Source organism: Bos javanicus, chromosome 4 (assembly GCF_032452875.1).
Source record: "Bos javanicus breed banteng chromosome 4, ARS-OSU_banteng_1.0, whole genome shotgun sequence".
In the NCBI taxonomy this organism is placed as follows: domain Eukaryota; kingdom Metazoa; phylum Chordata; class Mammalia; order Artiodactyla; family Bovidae; genus Bos; species Bos javanicus.
Window position 1 is genome coordinate 38,707,280 of NC_083871.1, and position 25,982 is coordinate 38,733,261.

The 25,982-nt window shown below is 37.1% G+C and overlaps 1 protein-coding gene across 12 annotated transcripts in view; it reads left to right on the forward strand.

The window, feature by feature from the left end:
- Window positions 1-6,746: 6,746 nt before the first annotated feature.
- CACNA2D1 (calcium voltage-gated channel auxiliary subunit alpha2delta 1) overlaps window positions 6,747-25,982 on the forward strand; it is a 521,990-nt gene continuing 502,754 nt past the window's right edge. For 4 of the 12 annotated variants that reach the window (XM_061413776.1, XM_061413777.1, XM_061413781.1 and 1 more), the window contains exon 1: window positions 6,747-7,338. In XM_061413776.1, the coding sequence (XP_061269760.1) occupies window positions 7,244-7,338 (95 nt within the window). In that variant the 5' untranslated portion in view covers window positions 6,747-7,243. The remainder of the gene's footprint in view (window positions 7,339-25,982) is intronic. The other 8 variants (XM_061413780.1, XM_061413786.1, XM_061413785.1 and 5 more) reach the window with 3 other exon arrangements.

Genomic DNA, 25,982 nt, shown 5'->3' on the forward strand with positions numbered 1-25,982 from the left:
ATAGTATCCGGTTTTACACGTAGGTCTTTAATCCATTTTGAGTTTATTTTGTGTATGGTGTTAGGGAGTGTTCTGATTTTATTCTTTTACATGTAGCTGTCCAGTTATCCCTGTACCACTTATTGAAGAGACTATCTTTTCTCTATTATATATTCTTGCCTCCTTTGTCATAGATTAGGTGACCATAGGTTACATGGGTTTGTCTCTTAGTTTTCTATTCTGTTCCATTGATCTGTATTTCTTTTTTTTGGGGGGGGGGGAACATATCCTTTAAATGGTGAATTATATGATTTTTTAATGATCAGTAAAGCTATTAAAAAGAACAAAAATTGGGGGAAATAAAGACCTTATCGTATATTTCCAGTATCTATTTTTTTTCCAGTCATATTTGCCTACCTAAATTGACCCTTGAAAACCACTGATTTATTGAGATAATTTTTAACTTAATTAATTTTGGGCTGTGCTGAGTCTTCATTGCCTTCCCCAGGTTTTCTCTGGTCGTGGTGAGCAGGGGCTACTCTCCAGTTAGGCTGCTCATTGCAGTAGTTTCTCTTGTTGCGGAGCACAGGTTCTATTGGTATGCGATTCTTAACCACTGGCCTACCAGGGAAGTCCATAACCTGGCTACTTTTAAAGTAGAAAAAGAAAAAAAACAAATAGAAAAAGAATTTTTTTTTCATATTTTTGTACATTCATGAAGATTTGTATCATATTTGTATCATATTTCTTTAGCAATAACAATTTTAGATGATTAAATATTGAAATCAGTGATTTGCCCTACTCTTTTGTGTCATGAATGCTACAAGTTTCATTCTCAGTTTTGGCCTTTATGTTTCTGTCTCTGCTCTACTTCTTTCTTCTTTGCATTGTGTTCATCTGTGTTACAGGAATAAACCCATTCTTCCTTTCACATTGCTCTTCTTCATGCATCCATTTTTCTCTTCCCTGGATAATTTTTCTTTGCATCCCTTGATTTTTTTCCCACTTTTCTCCTTGTTACTTAAAAAAAACAAAGTCCCTCTTGTGGTATTGTGTTAAAGACAGTCAACTATTGTATGTGGGGGAAGAAAAAAAGATCAAAAGAAGGGGTGGAGAAGGGGCGGAGTGGGGGTGGTTGGTTGACTTGGGGAAGAAAAGGGGAAAGAATAGCAGAACCTTCTGTTCCTGAACAGGGGTGAATCATGGACATTTGTTAAGGCTTGAATTGAAGTTTTGTCACCAAGTTGTAACTAAGTTTATGATGAGGGTTCATCTTTGATAAGTATTTTGTTGTAGTTGAAAGGGAAACATTGTACACATTTTGAGAGGAAAAAAAAAAAAGAAATTTAAAGGAAATGCATAATCAGTCCAATAAGTAGGAAATCCAAAAGTACTCTCATAATCTTTTGAAAACCATCAGGTCTTGAATATAAAGAATTTTTAGATACTAACAGAGAAAGATATAGAGATGAGTGAATCTACATAGTCTTCTCAACCAAAACATACTTGTTTTTAATACAAATAACTACTACTCACATGAATGACATAAGTATTTCACTATCAATGGCAGCTAGATTATGAAATGTTATTAAAATGTTATAAAAACAAAGATCTTTATTTTGAAGTTATTCATTTGATATTTTAAAGTTATGCATTTAACTTACAAAATTAATCTGCATGTATTCTGACAGCATTAATTCTATCCATAAAATGAATGAGATTCTGGCAAAAGATAGATTGATCTCTGTGTAACAGAAAGACTGGCAGTAATGTCTAGGTAATAAATAGGCTCAGCTTAAAACTCAGAATTTAGTTTACCATTTTACATTGGACTATCCTCACCCAGGTTGGCAAATTTATGAAATCAGTTCTCTTCTTCTAGCTGGTTATGGACATTCTGAGAGTACCATATTCTTTAAGAACAAGTTACCTTAGAATAAAATTTAAGGAATTTGAATAAGAAAGAAAAATCAATTTATATAAATCCAGTTGTGCACAGTGCAAGCTATCTTTAGTATTGTTCTTAGTTTTAGAGGTATAAAATGTTGAAATATTACTGATTTAATTATGAAAAAACAATAGGACGTTTGATAGCATATGACAATATCGTTCAGTCTATTAGGCATTACAGTATTTCCTCCCCAAATTACCATAAACCCTATTATATCCCACCACCTTATATATCTTGAAGAAAATACTGTTATTATATAAATATGTTTGCTCTATTGATTTTCCAATGTTTCCTGATACCCAAATTAGAAGTTTATATCTTCCATTTGCAATAAGGGAGTAAAAAAGACATCATATCATTGTTGTTTGTCAATGGAATATGGGATTTTAACTCTTAAGTTTATCTTCTTTGTACTAACAGTTGGCATTTTAATAACCTAAATCTAAAATATGTGGCTCCAAAGTCAAATGATTGATCTTTTATTTTCTATCCCATGCTCACTTCAGCAGGAGAAATTCCTAGCAACACCCTTTTGTGGTGCTTCTGTGGATACTCATCTAATTAACTATGTGTACAGAAAGTGAATCTGATCCCTAACATATCCATATGTTCATAGAAATATGCTGGGTTATAATGGTGTTTTATTATATAAAGTATATTTAAAAATCTAGTGTCAGAAAAATAATATAAAAAATGATTTTCCTTTCTTTCTCATGGAAGGCTACATCCATGAAATTAAAAAACAAAACAAAAAAAGAGCATCAAGAGTTATTAGCTTTGATTATTTCAAATGTTACTATCTACTTATTATTAACCACTTCACATTGTGTTTTTGTTGTTAGTGAATACTTAGATAAATAACTGAATTGTCTACATTCTTTTGTCTCTATAGGCCTAAGTAAATGGATTCTATATACTTTGTGTTATAAATTATAGTTCAAACAACAAACTCCACCTCTATTTATGGCGAAGGATCTTACTATGAAATCTAGATTTTGGAGTCTGAGTTTTGTTTTTTTTTTAATGGAAAGTCATACTGTAGATGCTGACTTTTTCTGAGATGTGTTTGAGTTTAATGGTGGAGGAAGAGGAAGAGCAAAAATAAAACAAAAATTAATGAAAAATTCTATGATTAGTAGAGACTGAAAAATAGAATGGCCTAAACCTATTGCTTGTTGAAGATACAATGATGTTTTAAATGCAACAGCTTATTTTTCTACATACTTAAGTTAGCATAAATTTGCTAGCAAGAGACTCCTGTGGGGAAATGATAAACTTCCAATAAATACTTTTAACTGTTACTTTGTGTCCATTTTAGAAAAGGTATTTCCTCAAAAGCTTAATGTGGTTATCTGTCAACAGGTGTATTATTTAGGCCAAGGAAAAATGTCTTCTAAATATTTGTCTTGATTTTGGGAAGTATTTGACCATACCTGTTCATCTAAGACAGCGTCTGTTCCACGTTGCTTTGTATCAAGGCCTTCATGTGCTGCTTCAATTTGAAAGTACTGAATGTGAACGCTGACTTAAAAACCACTACACACGCGCTTAACCATTCTCCTGGGAATTGATGCTTCTGAGTTGCTTTCTTTCGTATTCCCATCTCCTGAAAACATTCCCCAAGGACACAAATAGCGGAAGCTTTCTTTCCATTTGTCTTTAACTTTGCTTTCCTCAGCACACATCTGTGCAAGGCAGCGTGACAGGACCTCAAATCAGAAGTATTTCTGATGTGATTCTTCCACATATATTGATCTTAGAACCAGGTCTTTTACTCTATTTGCATATAAGAAAAAGAAGGTCTTTTGTCACACTTTTTGCCTTAGTTTTCTACAGATATGACAAAAAACTAAAAATTCATCATTTCCTTTAAAAGTTTTCTAACTAAGGAGGATTATTTTCCTTTCTAGTGTTTGTACATGAGAGGGGGGGAAAGTGAGGGGAGGAGAGGCCATTTTTAGAATTTCTTTGTCCTTTTCTTAATCTCAAATGTTGAAGAAATTAGATTTGACTTACTGAAAAATAAATAATAGAAAGCATGCTCATACATACATAGAAAAATATGGGAACATCCAACAGAAATAGAATTTTATGCTAGCAATACACACAGTATAACCTAAAACAAAAAGGTAGAAAGAGGAAACATTTTATGGCTGTTCTATTCATATTGTTTTTTGTTCATTCTTAATAAAAATGAAATTATATGAACAAATTAAACATTTACATATTATAGCAATTGATGGTTAGCTAAAAGTGACAGATTATAAATATGAGTAAAAGTGCTGTGCATGAAATCTTTAAAGTTTATTAAAGGAATGATTAAATACAGACATCTAACTTTTCATTAATCTTTACTTTCTTTTTAGAATATTTCCTCCTAAATGAATAGTAGATACTGGTTTCTTATATCTTTCTCACTTAAAGCCCATAATTCAAGTTTTATCATCAATCCTTATGGTATATAAACATTTTATCTTGAATGGCAAATTTTGGTGACTTAGCAAAATTTAATTAAAATTGATAGGCTATGATCTAATCTTCATGAAATTTTCCAAAATAACACAACTGGACAGAAACTGTACATTATAGAATGCTATGGTTAATCAATTGACACATAATGCTGTATTGTGAAAATGGTCTTGGTTTAGTTTTCATACAAAAGAAACAAAAGCCACATTTTGAATATCATCATTAAAAAGGTTTAGATTGATAAAAAGCAATTAACACAACCGAGGATTAAGCAATGATTTCGGCTTACAGATGACAATCAACCCCATCAGAAAGAACTGTAGATGTAATATCTTTCTTCAACAGCTTCAGAAATGAGAGAGCACAGTGTTTCATCAGAGTGATCCAAAGGAATTGAGATTTGGCTCAAAGGCCAACGAACTTAATAATGAAGGCTGACTACCTTCTCGAGAAGTTTATTACATTCTTTTATTCCTTAAGCTCTTTCTCTTAAAGATGTAAAATTGGAAATGGTGTACCTTAGTAGGAAGTCTGAAGTCATTATTGAAATAATTATTTCAGAATTTATTAAAATATTTTTCTGCAGTGTGGCTATTATACCAACATATCATGTAGACAGTAATGGGCATCTGATTCTGCCATTCTTAATCCCCATGCTGGGGAAGAAAATTTGCTTTTTAATCACTAAAAATTGGAAAAAAAAAAAAAGATGGACTTTACTATTTTGTTATCTAATTTTGGAGAAGAAAGCTATCTATGGTTATATAAACTATCTTTGTGAGCTGAGTTCTCAATCCTACTCCATCACATCCCACTTTATCGCTCATTTGCTCCCTCCTGCTGCCATTCTCTTGGTTTAGCATAAAACAAACTAAGTCAAGTCACGGTGGGGTGCCTTTTGTGAGGTCACTCAGAATAAGAGGAAAGAAACAGAGCGCAAGATATATATGTACAGAATTAAAGAAAACAAGGCGTGCACGCGCGCGCGCACACACACACACACACACACACGAGAGGTTAGGAGGAGGAAACATCACTGGGTCAAGAATCATAAAATCACATCACATTTTAAAATGTTGCTATTAAGTATTAATAGTCTTCTGTGTGAGCAGATTGCCTTTAGAGAGATGGCAAATCAATTCCGCATTAATAAGGGTCTTTCTGTTTTCATAATCTCAAGAAACTAGAGAAGGGCTAATTAAAAATCCCAGGCCTCCCATAATGACAACTTTTAGGCATATGCAGGATGGTAATTTTTTTTTTTCCCCCAATCAGAAATGGTGTCAAAGTGCTCTAATACACTACTAGAGGGGGCTTAATAATTTAAGGTGTTCAGGGAAACCTTTTTATCTGGTGCACCAGCTCCTTCCTGAAGGAAGCCTATGTGGTCCGAGAGGCCTACGCAAGACGCACCTGTTTGTCCTAATGGAAGGCCTGGGCACGCATGCCTGCGGATGCAGGTGAAACTAGTCTGTACCACAGTGCTGTTCCCTAGCTCTCTCCCTCAATTCCTCCTCCATATTTTAGGCGCGTTTCGCAAATTGCCACCTGTTTCTGCTTACCCTTTTCATGCCTTCATCCGGACCAAGTGAACTTGTTTTGCAGCAACCTTGTCAGGGCAGGGCAGACCACAGGCCAGACCAGGCATTTGGGGGACTTTTGGAAGTAGTACAATGCTTTTCTCGCGGCACAGTGCTCCTCGGGTATAGAATTTGTCCTTCCACCCCTCGGTCCTACCTAACACATGGCCAGAGTAGGAAGATTTTACAGCATTGGGTCCTTCTCTGATTGTCCTCAGCCCGGACCTTGCCAGGTCTGTCTTGCCTTGCTCTGTCTTGCCAGGTGAGGGGTACCTGGGCGTCGGGCGGCGCTGCCACAGTTGGCACTCAGCCACGCCGGAGGCTCTAGCCTCTGGCACTCCAGGGCAAATAAATAGTGCCACCTGGTAGGGAGTCAAAAGTGGTGCTTTAAAATGCAAATATAAACCCCTCCTACACTCGTTGTCAAATCACTGCCCCACGATTCTCAGGCAGGCAGTGGATTCTGCGCCTGGGAGAAGGGCCGGGGGAACACTGCCTGCCTGGGAAAAATAACCCCCGAAGACGCGAGCCAAGTGCTGGCCCGGAGCCCCTGCTGCCTGTGGATACCCACCCAGCGGCTAGCGGTCCCCTGGGAGCTCCGCGGGGCCCGCCCCGCTCTCGTTCTGCACGCCGGGTGGCTGGAGCAAGCCGGCGCCGACTTTGGGAGTTCCTTTCTGCCTTGTATGGAGGGCCGCTCCTGCCCGTCTCCGCCCGACTGCTCTGACGCCCAGCCCTCCCGCTGTCCACCCCCAGCCACCTCCCTCTGACTTGCCCGGAGAAGCCAGACGAAGCCTCTCTCTCTGCCACAAGTCTCTCCGCCTGCCATTCCCCCATTCCTGCAGCCACCCCCACCCTCCCCAGTGCCGTCACCCCTTCTCCGCCCCCGCCTCCGCCCCCCGCCTTCTCCACGGCAATCGGGGGAATAAATCAGGGAGGAAACCGAGAGGGAGCGAGAGCGCGCCAGCGCCGGCGGGCTCGCCCAGGTCTGTTTCCAAAGTCGCCCTTGATGGCGGCTGAGGCGAGGCAGCTGCGGCGCGGAGCTGCCGACGCGCGCTAGTGGGTCCGCCCGCCGCCCCTTCCCCCGCGCCGGGCTTAGCCCCTGCGGCACCCCCACGCCAGCCCGCGCCCCAGCCACAGCCTCGGCCGCGCCAGCCCGCAGACGCCTGTAGTCCGGGCGGACCTTGCTCCTTCTCCTCCCGCGGTTTCCAGCACCGGTCCTTCCCCCGGCTCCGGAGGGAAGCCAGATTGATCTTCGATCGCGAAGATGGCTGCTGGCTGCCTGCTGGCCTTGACTCTGACACTTTTCCAATCTTTGTTGATCGGCCCCTCGTCGGAGGAGCCGTTCCCTTCGGCCGTCACGTAAGTGCTCGGGCCGGGCAGGCAGGGCGGAGAGTGCGGGCCAAGGGGTGCCGTGGAAGTAGGACGGGGGCTCCGTTCCCGAGTTGAGGGGGCTTTTCTGCCCGTGGGGGTGGGGAGCGAGCCGGGCTCAGATCTGGAGAGGCCGAGCGGGAGGTACGCGCGGCTCATCGCCGGAATGCGCACGGAACCGGCGTCTCGGGAGCCTCGGCGGGGCCGGGCTGTCCCAGGAAAGGTCTGCTGACGACTTGCCGGCACCTCAGCCCATCTCTAAAAGGATTCCTTGGACTTAAAGAGTTTAGCTGCGCTGTGGGAAAAAGTTTCCAGCCACATACCCGCTCTCATCAAACCGACTCCAGTAAAAAGTTGTGTTTGGCTAGGGCATTTTGCAAACAAGTAACTGCAGGCTGGCCTGGGTAGCATGCACTTCTCCCGTACTTGGCCTCTGAGATGCTAATTGCTGTGGTATCCAAACTCGTTTAGGTCCCAAATTACTGGGCGCACTTGACAGCCTTTCTGATATGAGGAGTGCTTGGCCCTCGCGGCAGAGGTGCTGTCCACCCCCAGGGGCTCGCAGGAATTGACACCCTGCCATCCAACCTCCCTCACCCTCTATTTGAAACAGTGTCGGCAGACACGCGGTTCCTGTTGTTAGAATGAATAGAACCCTCTATTCCTTGGGGGGGAGGGACTGAGCGTTTTCCAGAGTCTCCTGCAATTTTTCTCTTATTTTTAACATTTCTAAAATAGCTTAAGAAAACCTCGCTGCTGTTCTGGAAATAGTGTTTGAAGGTAGCTGTATAGTCACACGGCAGGAAGGGAGTGAAAAATAATAATTCTCTCGTGTTGGAGAAAGGAATCAAAGTCAGTGGCACATAAAAATATATACATATTTTTAAATGTGCTGAATAGCCTATTAGGCATTCTGGGAAAGCATTTATTTTGGTTGTTGAAGCTACTTTAAAGCTTGTAAGAGTAGGTAATGGTAAGTGGATGAGTCACTTTAATGCATTTTACATAACAAAAACAAAGCCCAAGGTAGCCTTCCCGGTATTTTTGCTGTTGGGAATTATTTTCTGTCCTTTGTTGGCAGAGTGCTGAAAACTGGAGTTTTTGGTGTATACTGACCTTAAAGCTTCACTAGTTGAAACCCTGCAGTTATTATTTAAGACTCAGCTTAAAGTATTTATTGCATTAGGTGTCAGTGCAAGAACCCGAAGGATGCACATTCTAACCCGGAGAAGGGGAGTGTCTAATATTTTTGTCATGATTTACAGTCATGTTATTTTTTAGATAATCTTCCATAAAAATAATAGCAGATCATTTTTGTTATGAAGCAAAAGGGTAAATGCCATCTGTAGATCTTCCTTTAATTGGCAGTATATTCCAAGCGGATATTTTGAAACGTGGAAAGAGTAAGAATTACACTAAAGATGCTTCAATATTATTCACTCATTAAGAAATTACACTTTTATTCTTTTTTAAGTCTTTTTGTAGCTTGGCCTATAAACTGAAAACTGAAGTGAGTCGCTTGCGTTTTGTGTCAAAGAAGTGGCGCTTTAAAAAGGAGTCAGTGTGTTCAGTTTACAGATTTTTAAAGTGTTATTTTTAACTGGCAGTTTATCAATATTTCTATCATTTGGAGGGAATGCATCATCACACCATAGGGGGAAACTATGACTTTTAAAGATACAACAAAATACAATCTTTTGTTCCTGAACAGACCATGGTAAAATATTAATGTAAAAAATTTTTGTTGTAAGAAGGACATCTGCAATAAGTGTTTTCCCAAAATTAAGATAGCTAAATTTTCATGGTCAGAAATTCACTAAAGAAAAGAAAGAAAAGTGAATAGTTGGCAAAAATAGGAATTAGAAACCCACAATTTCTTTTCTTTCAAAGGATTTTAAATTTATTTCCTAACAATGAAAATTTGAGATATTTTCAAATAATTTGAAACTATTTTGTAAAAAAAAAAAAAAAACCTAAAAGATTTTGTATATATCAGTCTCTTGTAGGAAATACTATTTTTATAAAGCTTCTGCATCTTTAATTATTAATTTGAAAAGTCAGTCATTTCTCCTTCTCTTCTGAGGAAGATGTACTTCATGTTAGATTTCTGAGTAAACTTTATGAAATTTACAAAATGTAGCATTAATTATATCATGATGCAGTGCCATTTGCTTTTCTTGCAAAAAGAGTTCATATGGCGTATTTGTCAGGATAAATCTCAAATCTTTGGGAAAAATTCGAAGTTCATTAAAAACTCAGTACAAAGATTACAGCATCACTGAAGACAATTATTGTGCTTGTCTATACACATTTTTCATTAGTAAATTCTTTTGGTTTTCTTGATCATTCTAGTTTTTCCAGAAAAAGGTAATATAATAAATTTTTTTATCAGAAGAGGAAGAATATGCCACTAACAGTATAAAATTCATTATGCACTCATTGGAGTGGGATCTGAATTAGAATTAGTAATACAAAGTTTTTTGTTTTGTTTTTTACAATTTTTACAATAAGGGCTTAAATATTATTATAAAAACATAAATATCATTCTAAATATTTTCTTTAATTTTCTCTGGTTTAACATACATTCTCATATAGCATATTCTGAATTAGTGATTAAATTGTTCTGAGTTAACACTAAAATAGCTTTTTTTTTTTTTTCAGACAAAGGGAGGAATTTTGATACAGTTCTTTTGCTAGTTTAGGTTTTTCTTTTGGAAATGATTGTTTTAGTAAGGTGTAAAACATAAATATGCCATATGGTTGCAGCCACCTCATGCATATTGGTTTGTATATAAATGGAAAATACATAATTTTCATGTTACAGTATGCACATGTTATATTGATAGTTTAAAATGTAGTTTTCTAAAAGGGAGTTCTCGTTCTAGAAATAATTTGGCTCATATGTGAAAACACTTCTATTTTAAAACCCAAGAGTATTATGTATGGTAGCCAGTATTGTAATGTTAATTTGAATTTGTCAGTTCTAATTTTAGAATCTATTTACAAATCCAATTTTTTAAAAAGAAACATAGTTATAACTACTGTTCATTTTAAACTTTTAGTTATAACTACTATTCATTTTAAACTTTTATCTCATCATATCAAAATGCCAATATGTCCATAATAATTGGCTGAGAGCCCATTGGCATATGGGGATTTTTAATATATTTAAACTATATAATGGGATAAATATACTGGTAAGAGTTACAGGATCTATAGGAAATATAGCATCTCATAAAAGAATAGGACCTTGGGGTTTAAGTACTTAGTTTATAAATTTTTTATGTATTATGAGACAAATTTATATTTAAAGGCTATTAAAAATAAATATTTTCATTGGAATGGATATCTCTTTCATGTATTAGAAGTGATATAATTATTCTTATTTGGGCTTAGCAATTTTAATTTGCATACTATATATAGAACAAAATGTACCTTATGATAAAATATGAGCTAATATATTAGATTGTAAAGCAAAATCTAAAAACAATGAACATTAATAAATCCCTTTCTCAGATCTTTGTTCTCATCAGTTTCATCACACATTTTTCCACAGGTGTATCTTTAAAGTATGCAACAATAGATACATTTTTCCAGATGAGTTGTAACATATTAAATTTTAGTGGGTATATGTGTAGTTGTTTGGATTGGCATTTGAATATACATTAGACAGGTTGAAATGAATATAGTCTAAACATTTGGAAAGGTACAAGAATCTAAGCTTATTATGGTTTGTAAAAGGAAATAAAATGTGCCTTTATTATTTTTCTTTGGCTTTCACCAATTTTAATTTAAAAAAGAAATATATAATCAGAGACTATAGCAAATTGTTCATTGTGAAAATAGGTAAAATTTTACCATTCTCTTCCTTCAAAGAAATCTTGCTTTGTAGACAACTTTCCAATGTTTCTCCTACATTGATACGTTGTTAGGTTTTGCAGAAACATAAATAACACATGCAAATTATGTATTCAGATTTACTGTTTATATTTAGAAGTATGTATTCATAAGAAATAATGCATTTAGAAATTTTAAAATTAATACAGAAATTATGCCCATAACAAGCTGTATTATTTAATTAATGTGTTCTCTGAAGTATCACTATATACAACACATACACAGAAATTTCTTGTTAGTTTTCAGTACTGATGCAAATATCCAAGGAAGTAATCTGTTCTTCTGAATTCATATCTTGTACCTAAGGTGTGTTGTCAAGCTATTTAGAACCTTAAAGTGGAGATTTAAGTGGTTAAATTGAAATATTTTAGGCAATTGTCCAGTTTATTGATTTCAGTGTATTTCATGTGTGGACATAACCCTCACATGAGCATATTTGGATGAAAGTTTGGGGAAAAAATCAGAATTTGCTTCAGTATTTCTAAAAAGTAACATTTCATTGCTATTCAGGTGACAGCTTCCATCATTTGTAATAAAAGAACTGGCTGTCATAGTATTTCAAAAAGCATGTAAGTTGCTGGTAATGCGTAACTGATCTCTGTTCTATGACATCTATTGCAGGTTTACTTAAGGCATATGGTATGTATCAGGCACTGTGTCACACTGTGTCAGCCAGTCTTTCTTTTCCTGGACTATTTATGCATTGTACTACAACTGTTCCCTAGGCTTTCATATGGTGGCTTTCCAATAAACTTGAAACGGCACCGAGATAGTCAACCATGCAGCTTACACATGGTTTGTTTTCTTCTGTGTGCACAAAACTTGGAAATTACTGTGTCATTACTGTTTACAGAGTTTAAGGAAAAAAAAACGATTGACTTCGGTGTCAATTGAGATAAAATGGTAGCACTTTGTGAAAAATACTGTATTTACCACCTTTTTGTTTTTCTGAGGGTTTAAAATATATTAGCATTGCATCATTATATAATTTGTATAGTGTGTCTTATTTTAATATTGAATTTAATACATAGTATTTTATGTCTCTATATCTTTATGTATCTATTATCTCTATATGTGTGTATACACACCCGTTTTTTTTCTTAATTCTTCAAGTGGCTTGTTAGAGTAGAAGAACCTCAGTAAGATAAGTTTATTAACAAAGGTGCATGCTGAAAGCTCCCTGCCAGTCCACAACTGTTCATAGGGAGTAATCTCATTCAGAATATTTTTATAACAGCAGCATTTAAAAATATTTCATGAAGAGAATCAGATGAACTATTCAAAATGTTCAGGTCCTGTTAGACAAGTTATTAACACAATTGATGAGTGACAAAAGAAGTGTGGTTTTGAAGATAGGCTTACTGTCTTTTAGATAAAAGGAGGAAGAGACTATTGCACTTGAACTGTTGAGTGCTTATTAAAAGGTCTTTGCATGCTAAGCAATTTTATTTCTACCATTTAGATATAGGATACTTGAAATTTTTAAGAATTAAACATTTGGTGCACCATGTTTTAGGGTTGAAGGATAAATATGCACAGGTTTTAAAATTTTGTTCGTAAAACCTAAACTTTTCTTTCTTATAGGCTTTATATAATTTGTGGTAATTGAATTCCATTGCTCCTTTAAAATTTGCCATTTGCATAGATTCTAACAAGATCTTAAGGAAAAGATTGACATTGTGGCCTCAACAAACTGGCACACTTTTACCGTTAATTTCAATAATACAGAATCAGGCTGTTATATATGAAGCAATATTTAAAGGTCTCTTTGAATATGAATGTGGGATATTTCTGGCTCAATGTTATTTTAACATTTGCTTCTGCTGATTTTTTTTAACCATATGCTTCTGTTGGATTTAAAAAAATTAGGATACATTTTAAATTCTATATCATAAATGGAAGAACAACTTAAGCTAGAAATGATAGCAATGGAAAATAGTGGTGTTGCCCATTTTAAATGATTGAGATTTGGGAATAATCTGTTTATCTGAAGTTCTTTTCCCTGAGTACTTAAAGTTTTATTGCAGTAGTCTCCTGGCAAATTATGAAAAACAATTCCTGTATTCTTTTGTTTAGATAATTCCTTGCCAATTCTTCTTTCTCTCTTCCTTACCACCCCCCCCCCCACACACAATTAGTATTAGTCATACTTGATTTTTATTTGTATGTAATGTCAAATCAATTGGAGAAAAAAGTTTTTGATTTGTTTTCCATCAGGTTACCTGTAACCAGACCTCAATTTTGGGTCCTTCAGACTTGAATTTTCACTCTCTGTTGCAGGGGACTTCCTTTTACTACTAGATTTTTCTCTGTGTAGGGATATTGTTTAGAGGTTTCGATGCAGAGATAAATCTGTGATACGTTATAAGTACTTTCATCAGAATTGTCAGATGGTTTGGACTGTTGTTGCTTTTGACATTTGCCTATATACTCTGGGAATAATTGGGGAAAGAGTGAGAAGAGCTGACGAGATTGTTCTCTGACTAAGGTACATACTGTCAGGCTATATAAAAGGATTGTCAGACATTAATAATGTTTTATTTTGAGGGTCAAAGGAGAAATGGCTCAGAAAAATAAATGCACTTAGGTATACTGGGAAAAAAATCTGTTTTAAAAAAGTAATCAAAAAGTGTTGTGATGAATATGCTGTGAGGAATGGTATGTATTTAAGTGGAGGCAGACAAAGGAGCCCTCAGATATATGAGGTGTGAAATTACATTAAAGATGCTAAGGTGGCAGTTGATTATTTTATTTTGCTTTTATTTTCTCCCCACCCCCATTTTCCATGTGAGCTTGGTTATCCTGGAAATGCTGTTTACTTCACATACTTGATTTTACTGACCTAAATATTCATATATTGGAAATTCACCTGAGAAACCAAAGACAATAAAATTGTCTAGATTAAAAAAATTGAAGCAATTAGACATTCCTTTTTTTTTAATAGAACCTTGGGAAAATGGGGTTCATTGGATAAGACATATTGGTGTAATACTGTATCAAAAGCTTAAATACTAATAGTCAAGAAAATTATCTTAGTAAATTTCTTCCATTAGATTATAAGAAATGAAATATCTTGAAGGTTATAGGCTTCTAGTTAGTACACTGAAGACTATTTAGACCTCTGATACACAGTACATCTTATTTTTAAAGAATAATTTTGATTTATGCTGTCTCTTTTAACAACTTCACAGATTTTTAACATCAAATGTAATTTAATTCAACAATTAATGCAGTTACTGTTATCCAGAGCAAATTATGCACTTCTCTGAGTTACATGCTGGGAGTCCAAATTGAGGAAGAGCATACCCAAGGAAGACATTCCCAACTCCAGGCTGCCTGTGAAGCAGTGGAATCTAACAAAGCATGACCAGGGAAAAACACACAGCGTGGTGAAGAAGTACCCATGGGTTGTTTCACGTCAGGCTTGGGACTCCTGGGCGTGAAGACAGGTTGAGGCTGAACCATCAGTCTGAGGCTAGGTTATACAATTTTTGCATTAGAGTTATCTTCTCATATGACCCGGAGGGGAGTTGGGCAGTGTGGTAGCCCAGCTCTGTTTTCTCAAACAAATTTGGTTTTCATCCTAAGACTTTGTAATTAAAAATAAAAGTCATGGGTTTTAAATCATAGTATGTGGAAGATGGATTAAAGAGGACCATTATTTAAAGGGACAATGGGAGCAGTTAGTAGACCATCCTAGAGCGAGAGATGCCGAAAGACAAGGAGAAGAGTGGCAGTGGGAAGGCAGAGCAGGGATGAAACGTAGTTTAGAGGTGCATATTCAGGTGCTGTTGGTTATGGGGTTGGGGGAATCGGGAAGAGAGTAGTGTTAGAGATGGCTCTAAGGTCTTTATTTCTAAATTTTATTTACTTTTGACTGTGCTGAGTCTTCGTTGCTGTCCGTGGGCGCTCTCTAGGTGTGGTGAGTGGGGCTACTCTTTGTTGCAGTGCATGGGCTTTGGTCTTAGAGCATGGGCTCTAGGGCACACAGGCTTCAGTAGTTGTGGTGTGTGGGTTCTAGAGGGTGGGCTCAGTAGTTGTGGCGCTTGGGCTTACTTGCCCCATGGCATGTGGGAATCTTCCTGGACCAGGGATTGAACTTATGTCCCTGGGATTCTTAACCACTGGACCAGCAGGGAAGTCCTCCAAGCTCTTTAAAAGGTAATGCAGAAAGAACAGCAAGTTGGTGGTGAGTGAGGTAACATGCTTGCTGTTGGGCATTTTGACATTGAGGCATCTCTATAGATGACTATTAAGCTGTTAGAAATACCTATCTGAAGGGGATTTGGAGGCAAAATGAGTATCTTTGAAAATGGATCCTTCCATTTACTTAGAAAATATCTATTTAGTATCTTTTATGATAGGCACTGTGAGTTTCAAAAGATGAATCTTGATCTACAGATTCATTTTGCAGAGAGGTCGACGATGGGCTCTTTAAGGAAGTCACCAGACCTTTGCTGACATGACAGCAATTTCAGTAGCATGTTTTGGGTGCAAGCATGGCTTCCGTGCCTTGAAGAGTTGTTGTGTGTGTGGTAGTTGCTCAGTCATGTCTGACTCTGTGACCCCATGGACTGTAGCCCTCTAGGCTCCTTTGTCCATGGGATTTCCCAGGCAAGGCTCCTCTGTCCACTGGATTTCCCAGGCAAGAATACTGGAGTGGGTTGCCTGTTTCTTCTTCAGGGGATCTTCCTGACCCAGGGATTGAACCTGGGTCTCCCATATTGCAGGCAGATTCTTTACCGTCTGAGCCACCAGGGAAGCTGTGAAGAGTGAGAATATGAAGGCAGCAAATGCAGATTCTTTCAAGGAACTTGGCAATGTGAGGAAAGGGAGAGAGAGAGCAACTTTAGAGGAAGATGGAAGGGATTTGGCTTTCTTTTGTTTTGCTTAAAGAGTAGGAGTTATAATAGGTTACTTGGGATTGCAGGTAGTAGAAAACTACAGGACTATCTTGAACCAAAAAGAGAAATATTTTTCAACGGTCGTGAAACTGGATGCTCAGTTATGGGAATCAGCAGGAGGAATATGCCCCCAGTTGCAGAAAGGGGTGGAGCTGTTATCAAGATCATCTCTTGTTCTAGCCTCTGGTTTTCTTTGACTCCTTTCTCGTCCCTTTCCTTGCTAAGGCTTTATCTGCTTCCTGGAGCTCACTTTGTCGAATGGCTGTAAGGATTTACATTTTTTTCCCATTGAAACTTTGAACCAGCTTGAGAGTAGAATCGAAGTCCAAAACATAGCCTGCTAAAGAAGATGTGTTGGTAATCTGAATATGAGTCAGATAGTCATCAATAGCCCATTAATTTGAGATCAGGAGATGGGATTTAAAAAGGTTTTGATTGCCTGAGCTTGGGTCACTTCTCCCATCCTGGTCAAATCTCGTTAGGAGGTATTGCATTGCAACAGGCCAATTGCTAGTACCATGGATAGAGGAAGAGGCAGTTCTTATAAAAAGGCATCTGCTGGGAGGGAGAGGTTGTAGAGACAACTAAATAAGTGTTACCAGAGGGAAATTTAAGCATATCAGAGGAAACCAAATGGCAGAGAGATGAAAGGGATGAGAGAGGCCATGATTGATGGGTGAATGTTCTGACCAAGGCAGGTGAGAAAGGGATCAAGACTAAAAACAATGTCTTACAAAGTAACTTTTGAAATATGAAACAGCCCTGAGAATTAAAACAGATGGTTGGAATATAGGATAGATGCACTTTTAATATACTGGAGATGTTTTTGGAGGATTGTTCCAAATTATGTATTCCATTCTCAAGAAGACATGACATTCAGAAATGTAATAAATGGACATTAGTAATGTTCACATTTTGAGATATACAGGCCAGAGTTTATCTTTTCTTGGTAGTAACAAGACTCTAGTATGTCACTGTGTTTCCTTTGGACACAGCAATGTTTGTTTCTTTTTCTTTTCTTTTTAAAGTAGAGATTATCATCCTGAAGATCCATGTAGTTTTGCAAAATGTCATTGGTTTTAATAAGTGTATATGCTTAGATAGAAAGATGTTTCAGAAATATCAAGGAAGAGTAAACAAACAAACAAAACAAATAGTTCTTGTTTGGGGCAATTTACCATTATTCACTTGTAAATTTTTTGGCAGATAGGAACAGTTTACAGCTGGTTTACAGCCTTGCTCTGCCTGTGCTTCCCTGCACCTCCCAACCCCATGTCCATTCTTTAGCAGAGGGCAGAAATTTGAATTGAAACAAGATTGTTTAAAAAAAAAGCGCATTTGATAACAGCAAACCACTGACAGAATATTCCAGCAGAGCATGTCCCTGGTCAACTCATACAGAGGCATCTCAGGTCTCTTGAAGGTCTGAAAATCACTGGCAACTGCTATCTCAGCAGTTTTCTGAATTTCCCAGATGACTGAATGAATGGTTAGGATTACAAATGCTGGCAGATCTAAGAATCAGTCTTGATCTCATTGGTCCCACGGCAATGTGAAGAAACTACCCTTGTGGTCTCTAACAAGAGAAGAGGAGAATCAGGGTGGATATTTATTGCCATTTTGTGACTTTACTTTTTTTTCTCTTCCATAGGTAGTCATAGTTTGCGGGAACTAATTTTGATGTCTCTACCTGCAGAATGTCTGGACACTAAAAATTACTCACAGCTATCTTTCAGTTATTGTGATATTGCTTTCTATAATTTAATTTTTGAGCTCTCGAATGCCAGGCACTGTGAATTAATACTCTGCTTATTTTTTAATCCATCTAACCTTTAAGTCCCTTCCCTAAAATAAGTATTATCCCTATTTTATAGGTGAGAAATGTTAAGTTTTGAGTATGAAGGAGTTTTCTGAGTTTTTTTAGGAATCAAGTTTGACCCCAAGCAGCTTGATTTTAGAGTCCTACGCTTACCTGCTATACTTTGCTGCCTTTCCCTGGCAGTACCCTGGATGTCTTTGCATCCATTATCTTACCTGTTCAAGTTGTGGCTGGCTGCATATTCTAACAAGGAGGCCAAGGGGGAAAAGGAATCAGTGTAAAGTAGAGCAGAATTAACAATAAGTCCAGTTCCTCTATCTGCAGATCAAGGGTAATATTAAGCTAATCTTGAATCACGGTATTCCATTATGGGGATCACATGAGAGGATGCGTTGGGAACCTTGAAGGACCATTTTAGAGCCAGGCTTTATTATTTGTACCACATATTATTTTTTCTGCCTTCAAGAGGTCATGAATCGATGCCTAAGGGTTAGTGAGTTAGATTATTGTACTAATACATCATTTGGGCCAACAGAAAAAACTAAAATGAATGAGAAAAGGGATGCTTAGCTGGCCTTAAAAATGTCTCTTCTTACAAGTTGTGTAGCCTTAAATGATAAAGAGGAAATGAAAAGAGATGCAGTGGATTCCAGTGAGGGAAGTGTTTTGTCTCTAGGTTCAGGACACAACCTGTATCTTAAAAGGGACCGAAAGAAAGCAGGACCGCAAGGGATTTGATGTGCTTCATCTTGGCATTTCAGCCAGCACCTGTTGTATGAGTTCTGTGCCACAGGAGGTTGAGTCTATTTTTAATCGTCATAATTTTGCCCCTGATAACCTCTCATTGTCAAAGATGGGAGTTATCAGTTTCAAGACAGAATATTTGAAAGTGAATAAAGCAGTCTGTCTATGATGTTTATAGAAATGATTCCAGACAACCCTGAAAACTGAACGAGCACAGAATAGTAAAATTGAGACCAGTTGCATTTTTAGCAACCAACACAGAAGTCAGAAAAAAAAAAATCTGCCAAGAGCGTACTGAAAAAGGCCAATTTTTTTCTTCTGACTCATCCCACTGATGATTAGTTAAACTCATTGAACCCCACCCCTTCACTTTACAATATAAATGGAGCCTAGCCTTTCACAAATACTTTTCCCATTTTGGTAGAAATAAAACACTTAAATTTCTGCTGCACGTTTTTGATCGATTTATGGAGGGAAGAGATATTTTAGATGAAACTGTTTTAATACCAACGACAAATGAGCACGACTTGAGGATAACCATTGAAACAGTAAGTGTTCCATGCCAGGAACCTGCCTTCTTATGGCAGTCATTTTGACATTTGCTACAGAAAGGAATGTGTAAAATTCTTATTATGTCTGTCACTTTAAAAATACCAACCCTTCTTTGCCATTACATTACATTAGAATTGACTTAAATTTGCATCTGTGAAAATGTTAGGAGAGATAAACAAATGGGCCATGTGAAGCCTCAGGAGGATGGGCACAATGAGGGGTGTGCAGATTGCTCTAAAATAAACATGTAGAATGCTTGGTTGTCTCTCAAAACACCTGATTTTCCTGTCGATGTAAATGTAGAAACCAGAATTAATTTTCATGAGGTGAAATTTTATTGTGCCTGTGTAGCTCAGTTCCCAGGGGGTTCATCCATGCTGTTAAGATCTGCTAGTGAGTAATTGTTTAAAATTTATAGTAATACTTGATGGTAATAAATAAACATAGGGGAATGGTAACTCATCACAGAGCAAACCATGCATGATAATTAGATGAGGTCATTTATCTCCTTAAATTATCAGAGGTGACGCAACCTGTCTGTGTGGTGTGTAAAAGCCAGCTGAGACCCTGGGTGTAAATGATCCTGACAGGGGCGATTTGAAGGTTGCAAACTTTGGATTTGGTCCTACACCTCTGTTTTTTTTCCCCCTATAAGTGATGTAGGTTGGCTCCTGGGATTTTCTGCTTTTATAATAAACACAAGGATCTAAAACCTGAGTTCAGAAGGTTGCTCAGAGTCTGTTTTTCAATTTCATTTTTATGTTTCTTCAATTTCATTTTTATATTTCTTCTGTATTTTTCTGTATTGCATTTTAATCTTTACAAAGAAATGCATCTATATATAAAACTATAAATGTGTATAAACACACATATATACATAGTTTATAAATATTAGATGTTGGTTCTATGCTGAGTGCCATTGAAGCTGTGTTTTTTGAGGTGACTATTAAGTACTTCTGAATTCTAGAAAGTGATCATTTGTGGTGTGGTTGTAGCCTTCCTAACCAGGTTTCCTCATCTGAACCACAGAACAGATAATGATTGTGTTTATTTAGTGACCATTCCAAAGGTACAGGGTGAAGTTAATAATGGATGCTTTTGAATATTAGGGCTTAATTCCCTCCTGGAATTTGCCTGGTTGGCCAATAGTGTGGGTTCAGAGATCAGCTCTACCATTTGAACAAGTTAACTCTTTCATTGCTAAAACTTCATAAGGTTGTTGTGAGAATTAAGAATGCTAATTCATATGAAGTATGGCACAAAAAAAGCACTGGAAAATATAATTTGACTAGAAGCAAGGGAATTTAGTGGAGTCAGGTGACTTGAGTTCCTTTTTGCCTCCACCAGTATCTTGTAAGGAAGAATTCCTGGCTTTAGCCCTTTCTATAATTACTCACCGTCCAGTCATTTCTGAACAAGTTGGTCTTAGTTGTCATGCATTTGCATTCACGTGTCTGTTGAGCATAAATGAGAAGTTTCTTGGTACCCAAGTATTCCACGGCCCGTAAGGATGCTTCTGAAGAGTTCTCACCTCCAGCCCCCACATTTTAGTATCTCTCTAATAATCTTTCTGATAGCAAAAGTGGTAAAATTCGATGTTTTCCTCCTTTTTCTTTAACTCTGTGCTATCCCCACTTGTACTTAAGTGTGATATGGTCTCAGACTCCTTTCTTTATTTGATTGAAGGGCCCACAAATAAATATATAAGGAGGCCAGTGACCTTGCATTCTTGTGTGCAGAGAAATAATGTTAGTGGCCTATTGACATATGAGGTTTTGGTTCTGTGAAATACACCCTAGATGTTCTCATTTGATAATATATTTCTAGTAATGGTTGCAAATTGTCTGAAAATGGTAACTTTAAATATCAGTAATAATTGTGTGTAACATAGAATAGTGCTCTCATTTTCTTTAAAATGAGCAAAAACCACGTTATCATACATTACCCATGGAATAAATGAATATTATGAGTGTTTTTAAAAGAGTAGAACTCAATTGTACTGTTTAAAATATCTAATTTTTCAAGGAGAATTAATATTAGGGCTCATTATACATCTTAAAGTTTCAAAAAGGTATGTGTGTAGAATCACATGAAGTATGGCCTTTCGTTGTGCCCAGTTGACCAGCTTTCCTCATAGTAAGGAATGGAGAAGGAAATGGCAACCCACTCCAGTACTCTTGCCTGGAAAATCCCATGGACGAAGGGGCTTGGTGGGCTACACTCCATGGAGTCGTGAAGAGTCGGACATGACTGAGCAACTTCACTTTCACTTTCATGCATTGGAGAAGGAAATGGCAACCCACTCCAGTGTTCTTGCCTGGAGAATCCCAGGGACGGGGGAGCCTGGTGGGCTGCTGTCTGTGGGGTTGCACAGAGTCGGACATGACTGAAGTGACTTAGCAGCAGCAGCATAGTAAGGAAATTCCTAAATGAGAGAAGTTAGAGAAACAGTTAAATCCTCATGATTTATGCAAGAAAGATGTGAATCAGACTATACAAAGGGGATTGAATACTGACCATGACCACTCGTTTAAAGTATAGTGAATGAAACAAACCAATAGAATCTTTGTAAAGGCATTTTATGTGGAGATTGAGAGAGAAAATGAATCCTTTGTTTAGAATTAAGTAATCTAGACTCGTGTTTATTTTAGTTTGATGTCTTCTATGTCGTGAATACCACAAATTCAGTGGTTTCAAACAATGGGCATTTCTTTTCTCAGTTTCCATGGTGATGAGTCTAGCCATGGCTTTGCTTGTTCCTTTCCTCAAAGTCGCACATGGTTGCAATAAGGTGTTGACTGGCTTGCATTCCTTTCCAGGGCTACTCTCTGCTCTTTTTTCAGGCTTTTGTGGTTGTGGATGCTTGCTTGTGGTTGTGGGACTACTTCCCCACTTCCTGTTTGTTTTCAGCTCTTGGAGGCCACTCACTTCCTTTCCACAGGGACCTCTCAGAGGTCTTCTCACAACATGGCAGTTTACTCTTTCAAGGCCAAGGCCAGCAGTAAGATCTCTAATCAGAAAGGGGTCCCAATCCCTCTTTAAAGGACCTTCAATTAGTTAAGTTAGACCATTTGCACTCTTGATTATATCTATAGAATTCCTTCACTTTAGCCATATAACAATCATGGGAGTGACAGCCCTTCTTGATCCCAGGTTCCACCCCTGCACCAGGAGTGTGGATGATGCACGCGAGCTGTCTCAGAATTCTTCCTCCCTTGAGTTTTATTATTAGACAACCATCATATAAACACTAACAACTAGAAAATGGGGAAACTTACTCCTTTCCACTTAAGATGTTCACAAACTTTGAAGAAGCACTCAGATAACTGTCATCATTTTTGCCTCAGGCGATCTGTGCTTTGCCACATTGGTGCTGATCCATCCCATCAGGAGTCAGGAAAGCAAATCCCAAAAGCTCATTAACTGCTCATTACTAGTGTAGTTAGTTAGCTGAACTTTTCACCCTCTACAAAGCGTTCTCTGTACTGTGGTTTAAGCCAGTTTGCACAATTATTGTTAATAAATGTGTGAAAAAACTATAAGAGTTCTTTTGTAATGTAAAGGATCAAGTTAGTTGTAAATTAAGGTTGCTGCTGCTGCTACTGCTAAGTCGCTTCAGTCCTGTCTGACTCTGTGCGACCCCATAGACGGCAGCCCATTAGGCTCCTCTGTCCCTGGGATTCTCCAGGCAAGAATACTGGAATGGGTTGCCATTTCCTTCTCCAATGCATGAAAGTGAAAAGTGAAAGTGAAGTTGCTCAGTTGTGCCCGACTCTTAGTGACCCCCATGGACTGCAGCCTACCAGCCACCTCCGTCCATGGGATTTTCCAGGCAAGAGTACTGGAGTGTGTTGGCATTATGAAATCTTAGATCTCTCCCTAAATTGTGTGCCTTTCCCTGCCTGAATAAACTAGGTGATTCTGTAAATTTAATCAGCATCTAGTTTTGCTTATATGTATTTATGGTATGGTCATGTTTTCTAACTAATGCCCCAGTTACAGAGTATTAATGCAGGAATGTTCATATGTAACTGAAAGCATCCATACGTGATTTCTCCTCTTCACTGACTAGATTCAGGTGAATAGCTGTGGCTTCTGCTTTTCAATGAAAGTATTATAAGATACTTCTTCACAGTACCTAAGTACTGGGTACTCAATAAGTTTACCTGGAAAAAAAAAGGCCCCTCTTATCTTGCATGTAGGTGTGCCTTTGCTCTGTACCATGTATGCCTACTGACTTTGTTTTAGAAGTACTGCTGATTGTCTAATTTATTCAGGATTTGTCTTGTTATACCTTTAACACTAATTAATTTGCTAACATGACGAGATTCTGGCCAAAGTAATTGTCTGTCTAATTCAGTGCTTTTCACACTAACTTTGCTAAAGGAACACAGTTTGTTTATTTTTTGTAAATTTCGTATTCATTGCAAATGTGTATTTTTCTAGCATACAATGAAAATCAGTAGAAAAATAAGATTTAGAGAGGTATGAATCTTTGTTTTTAAATAACTATATTCGGTAGTCATAACATTACTTTTTCAGACTGTTATCAAAGTGTCTAAACACCCTTCGTTTCTGTACTTTACCTGAGCTGGATTTGCAGAGTGTAATCTGAATAACTCTAGTTAAATTGATTTAGCTATTTAAGGTAACTAAATGTTTTCAGTTTAAAGTGGCATAAAAAGAAACAAAATTCCCAAAATTGAAGGTTTTCACATTAAAAGATTTTTTTAAGTGATATGTCCTACTTTAATGCTTATCTTTTATATTGGCTATTAGATAGAAATGGCATTTTTTCTCAAAGTCTTCGTAATACTTTGGTTTGGAAGGAGCTGCCAGTTTCACATTGTTACATGCTGTAGTTCCTTACCGGCATTTTATGTTCTTCACAAGCAAATTTATTTGACTTTTAATGTGTTTTCTTTAGAACATTTACCATTTGCCATAGGTCTAAACATTTGCTATCAGTAAAGCAAATATTTTGGTACTGTAATGAAGTTATATGGGCTGCATACCCTTCTTAGGACCATTTCAATAAGTCAGGACTCATGTGAAGATAACTAGTACTCCCTTTTGATGGATTATGGAATTATTTGGATATATTCAAAAACAGAGGGACACAAAATTGTTACTTTACAAAGATTTTATGTCCCAGAATCAAGATGAAAACATCTTAAACATTCCTGAGGTAGGTGAGGTTTTTTTCCTTTCCCCCTTCCTTACCTTGTCTTTAAAAAATTATATGTATTAGGTGTAGTTGGTCTCTGAGGCTGAGGCTATATAAAAATGTCTACCTATTTCTCAGATTTCAGTGTCTGCTGAAGTATAAAAGTATAATCGTTTTCACTGTGTTGAATAACATCCAGAATGAAAATGATTCTTGCAAAAGGCAATTTTTTTTTTTCCAAAGAATGCAATGTGCTATTTATCTTTGGTTCAAATGTTCACTTAGTAAGTAATGAAAATTCAAGAACTTTTTCATTTTGTAGAATTCACTTACTCCGTATGCATCTGTGCACTCTAAAGTTGACATGTATATTAAAAAGCTTTATTGGACAAGAATATTTTTGCTTTCTGTTGGTTCAATTAGAGATTTTTCTGACAGTTTGTTACCAAAGATGTCCTTAAGTTATATATATGATTTTACCTAACAAAACTGAGGCATATTAAATTATATCAGTAGACTGGCAGAATAAGATTAGCTGCTCTTTATTTTCTGTCTTTTCTTGCAGTCCTTCTGAGTAATATCTTTCTCTATACACTTATTCCTGAACAGTTGTCTCAAGGATTTTTATATGAATTTTCCAGACTGCTGAGAAATTAGCTTCCTAAAAAGTCAGAATTATATGTTTTAAGAATGTCTTAAAGGATTCTTACTGTTCTTTAGTGGATTACTTAAAATGAACTGAATTACACTAGATCTTTTTATAAAGATGTTGCTTCTTTCAGCTAATAGTTGGGATGTCAGGTCAAGAACAATACCAGTCTTAACAGTGCTAGACAAACTCTTGCTAAACTTCCCAGAATGGTAATCTCTTTTAAATGACTTTCAGGATAAGCTCACAAAAAATACCTTGTTGACAAATTCTTAAAACTTCATGAATTTTACATAGTAAAAATTGTAGCTATTTCTATGTAGTTTGAAGAAAGATTTCTTGAAAAGGATGTTCAATTCAGCACATTACAAAGGCCATTGATTTTAAGAAATCAGCTGAAATCTTACCAATGAAATTGTCCAACACCTTGGTAACCATTATAGTTAATTATTGCAATGAAATATCAATTATTACATTTTATGTGCATATCATTTAAAATATCTTGCCGAGACGACCTTCATACATGAATATTTTAATGTAATTTAATATATTTGCAATTTGGCCAAAAGTATGGCTAGAAATTTAGAACCAGATGTCATTGCCTTTTAAATGTCACATCTGAAAGTAAAGTATTATCTTCGTAGTGAGCAGCTTTGGCTAGGGGTTAGTTAGGGCTGTTTCTTAGAGCTACATGAAACAATAGGTAGGGAAAATATGGTTAAAGACTATATGAACAAGAAAAACAGAACCTTTGCTGCTTAAAATTAAATAAAAATTTTATTTTAATCTGAGAAGTTATTCTGTTGACCTTAGATGGCCCAGAAATGAAAGTCGCTGCAGTATTCTTTCTTTTCCCTGACCGTCCTCAATTTTTAAATTAGATTTCATTTAAGGCACACCTTT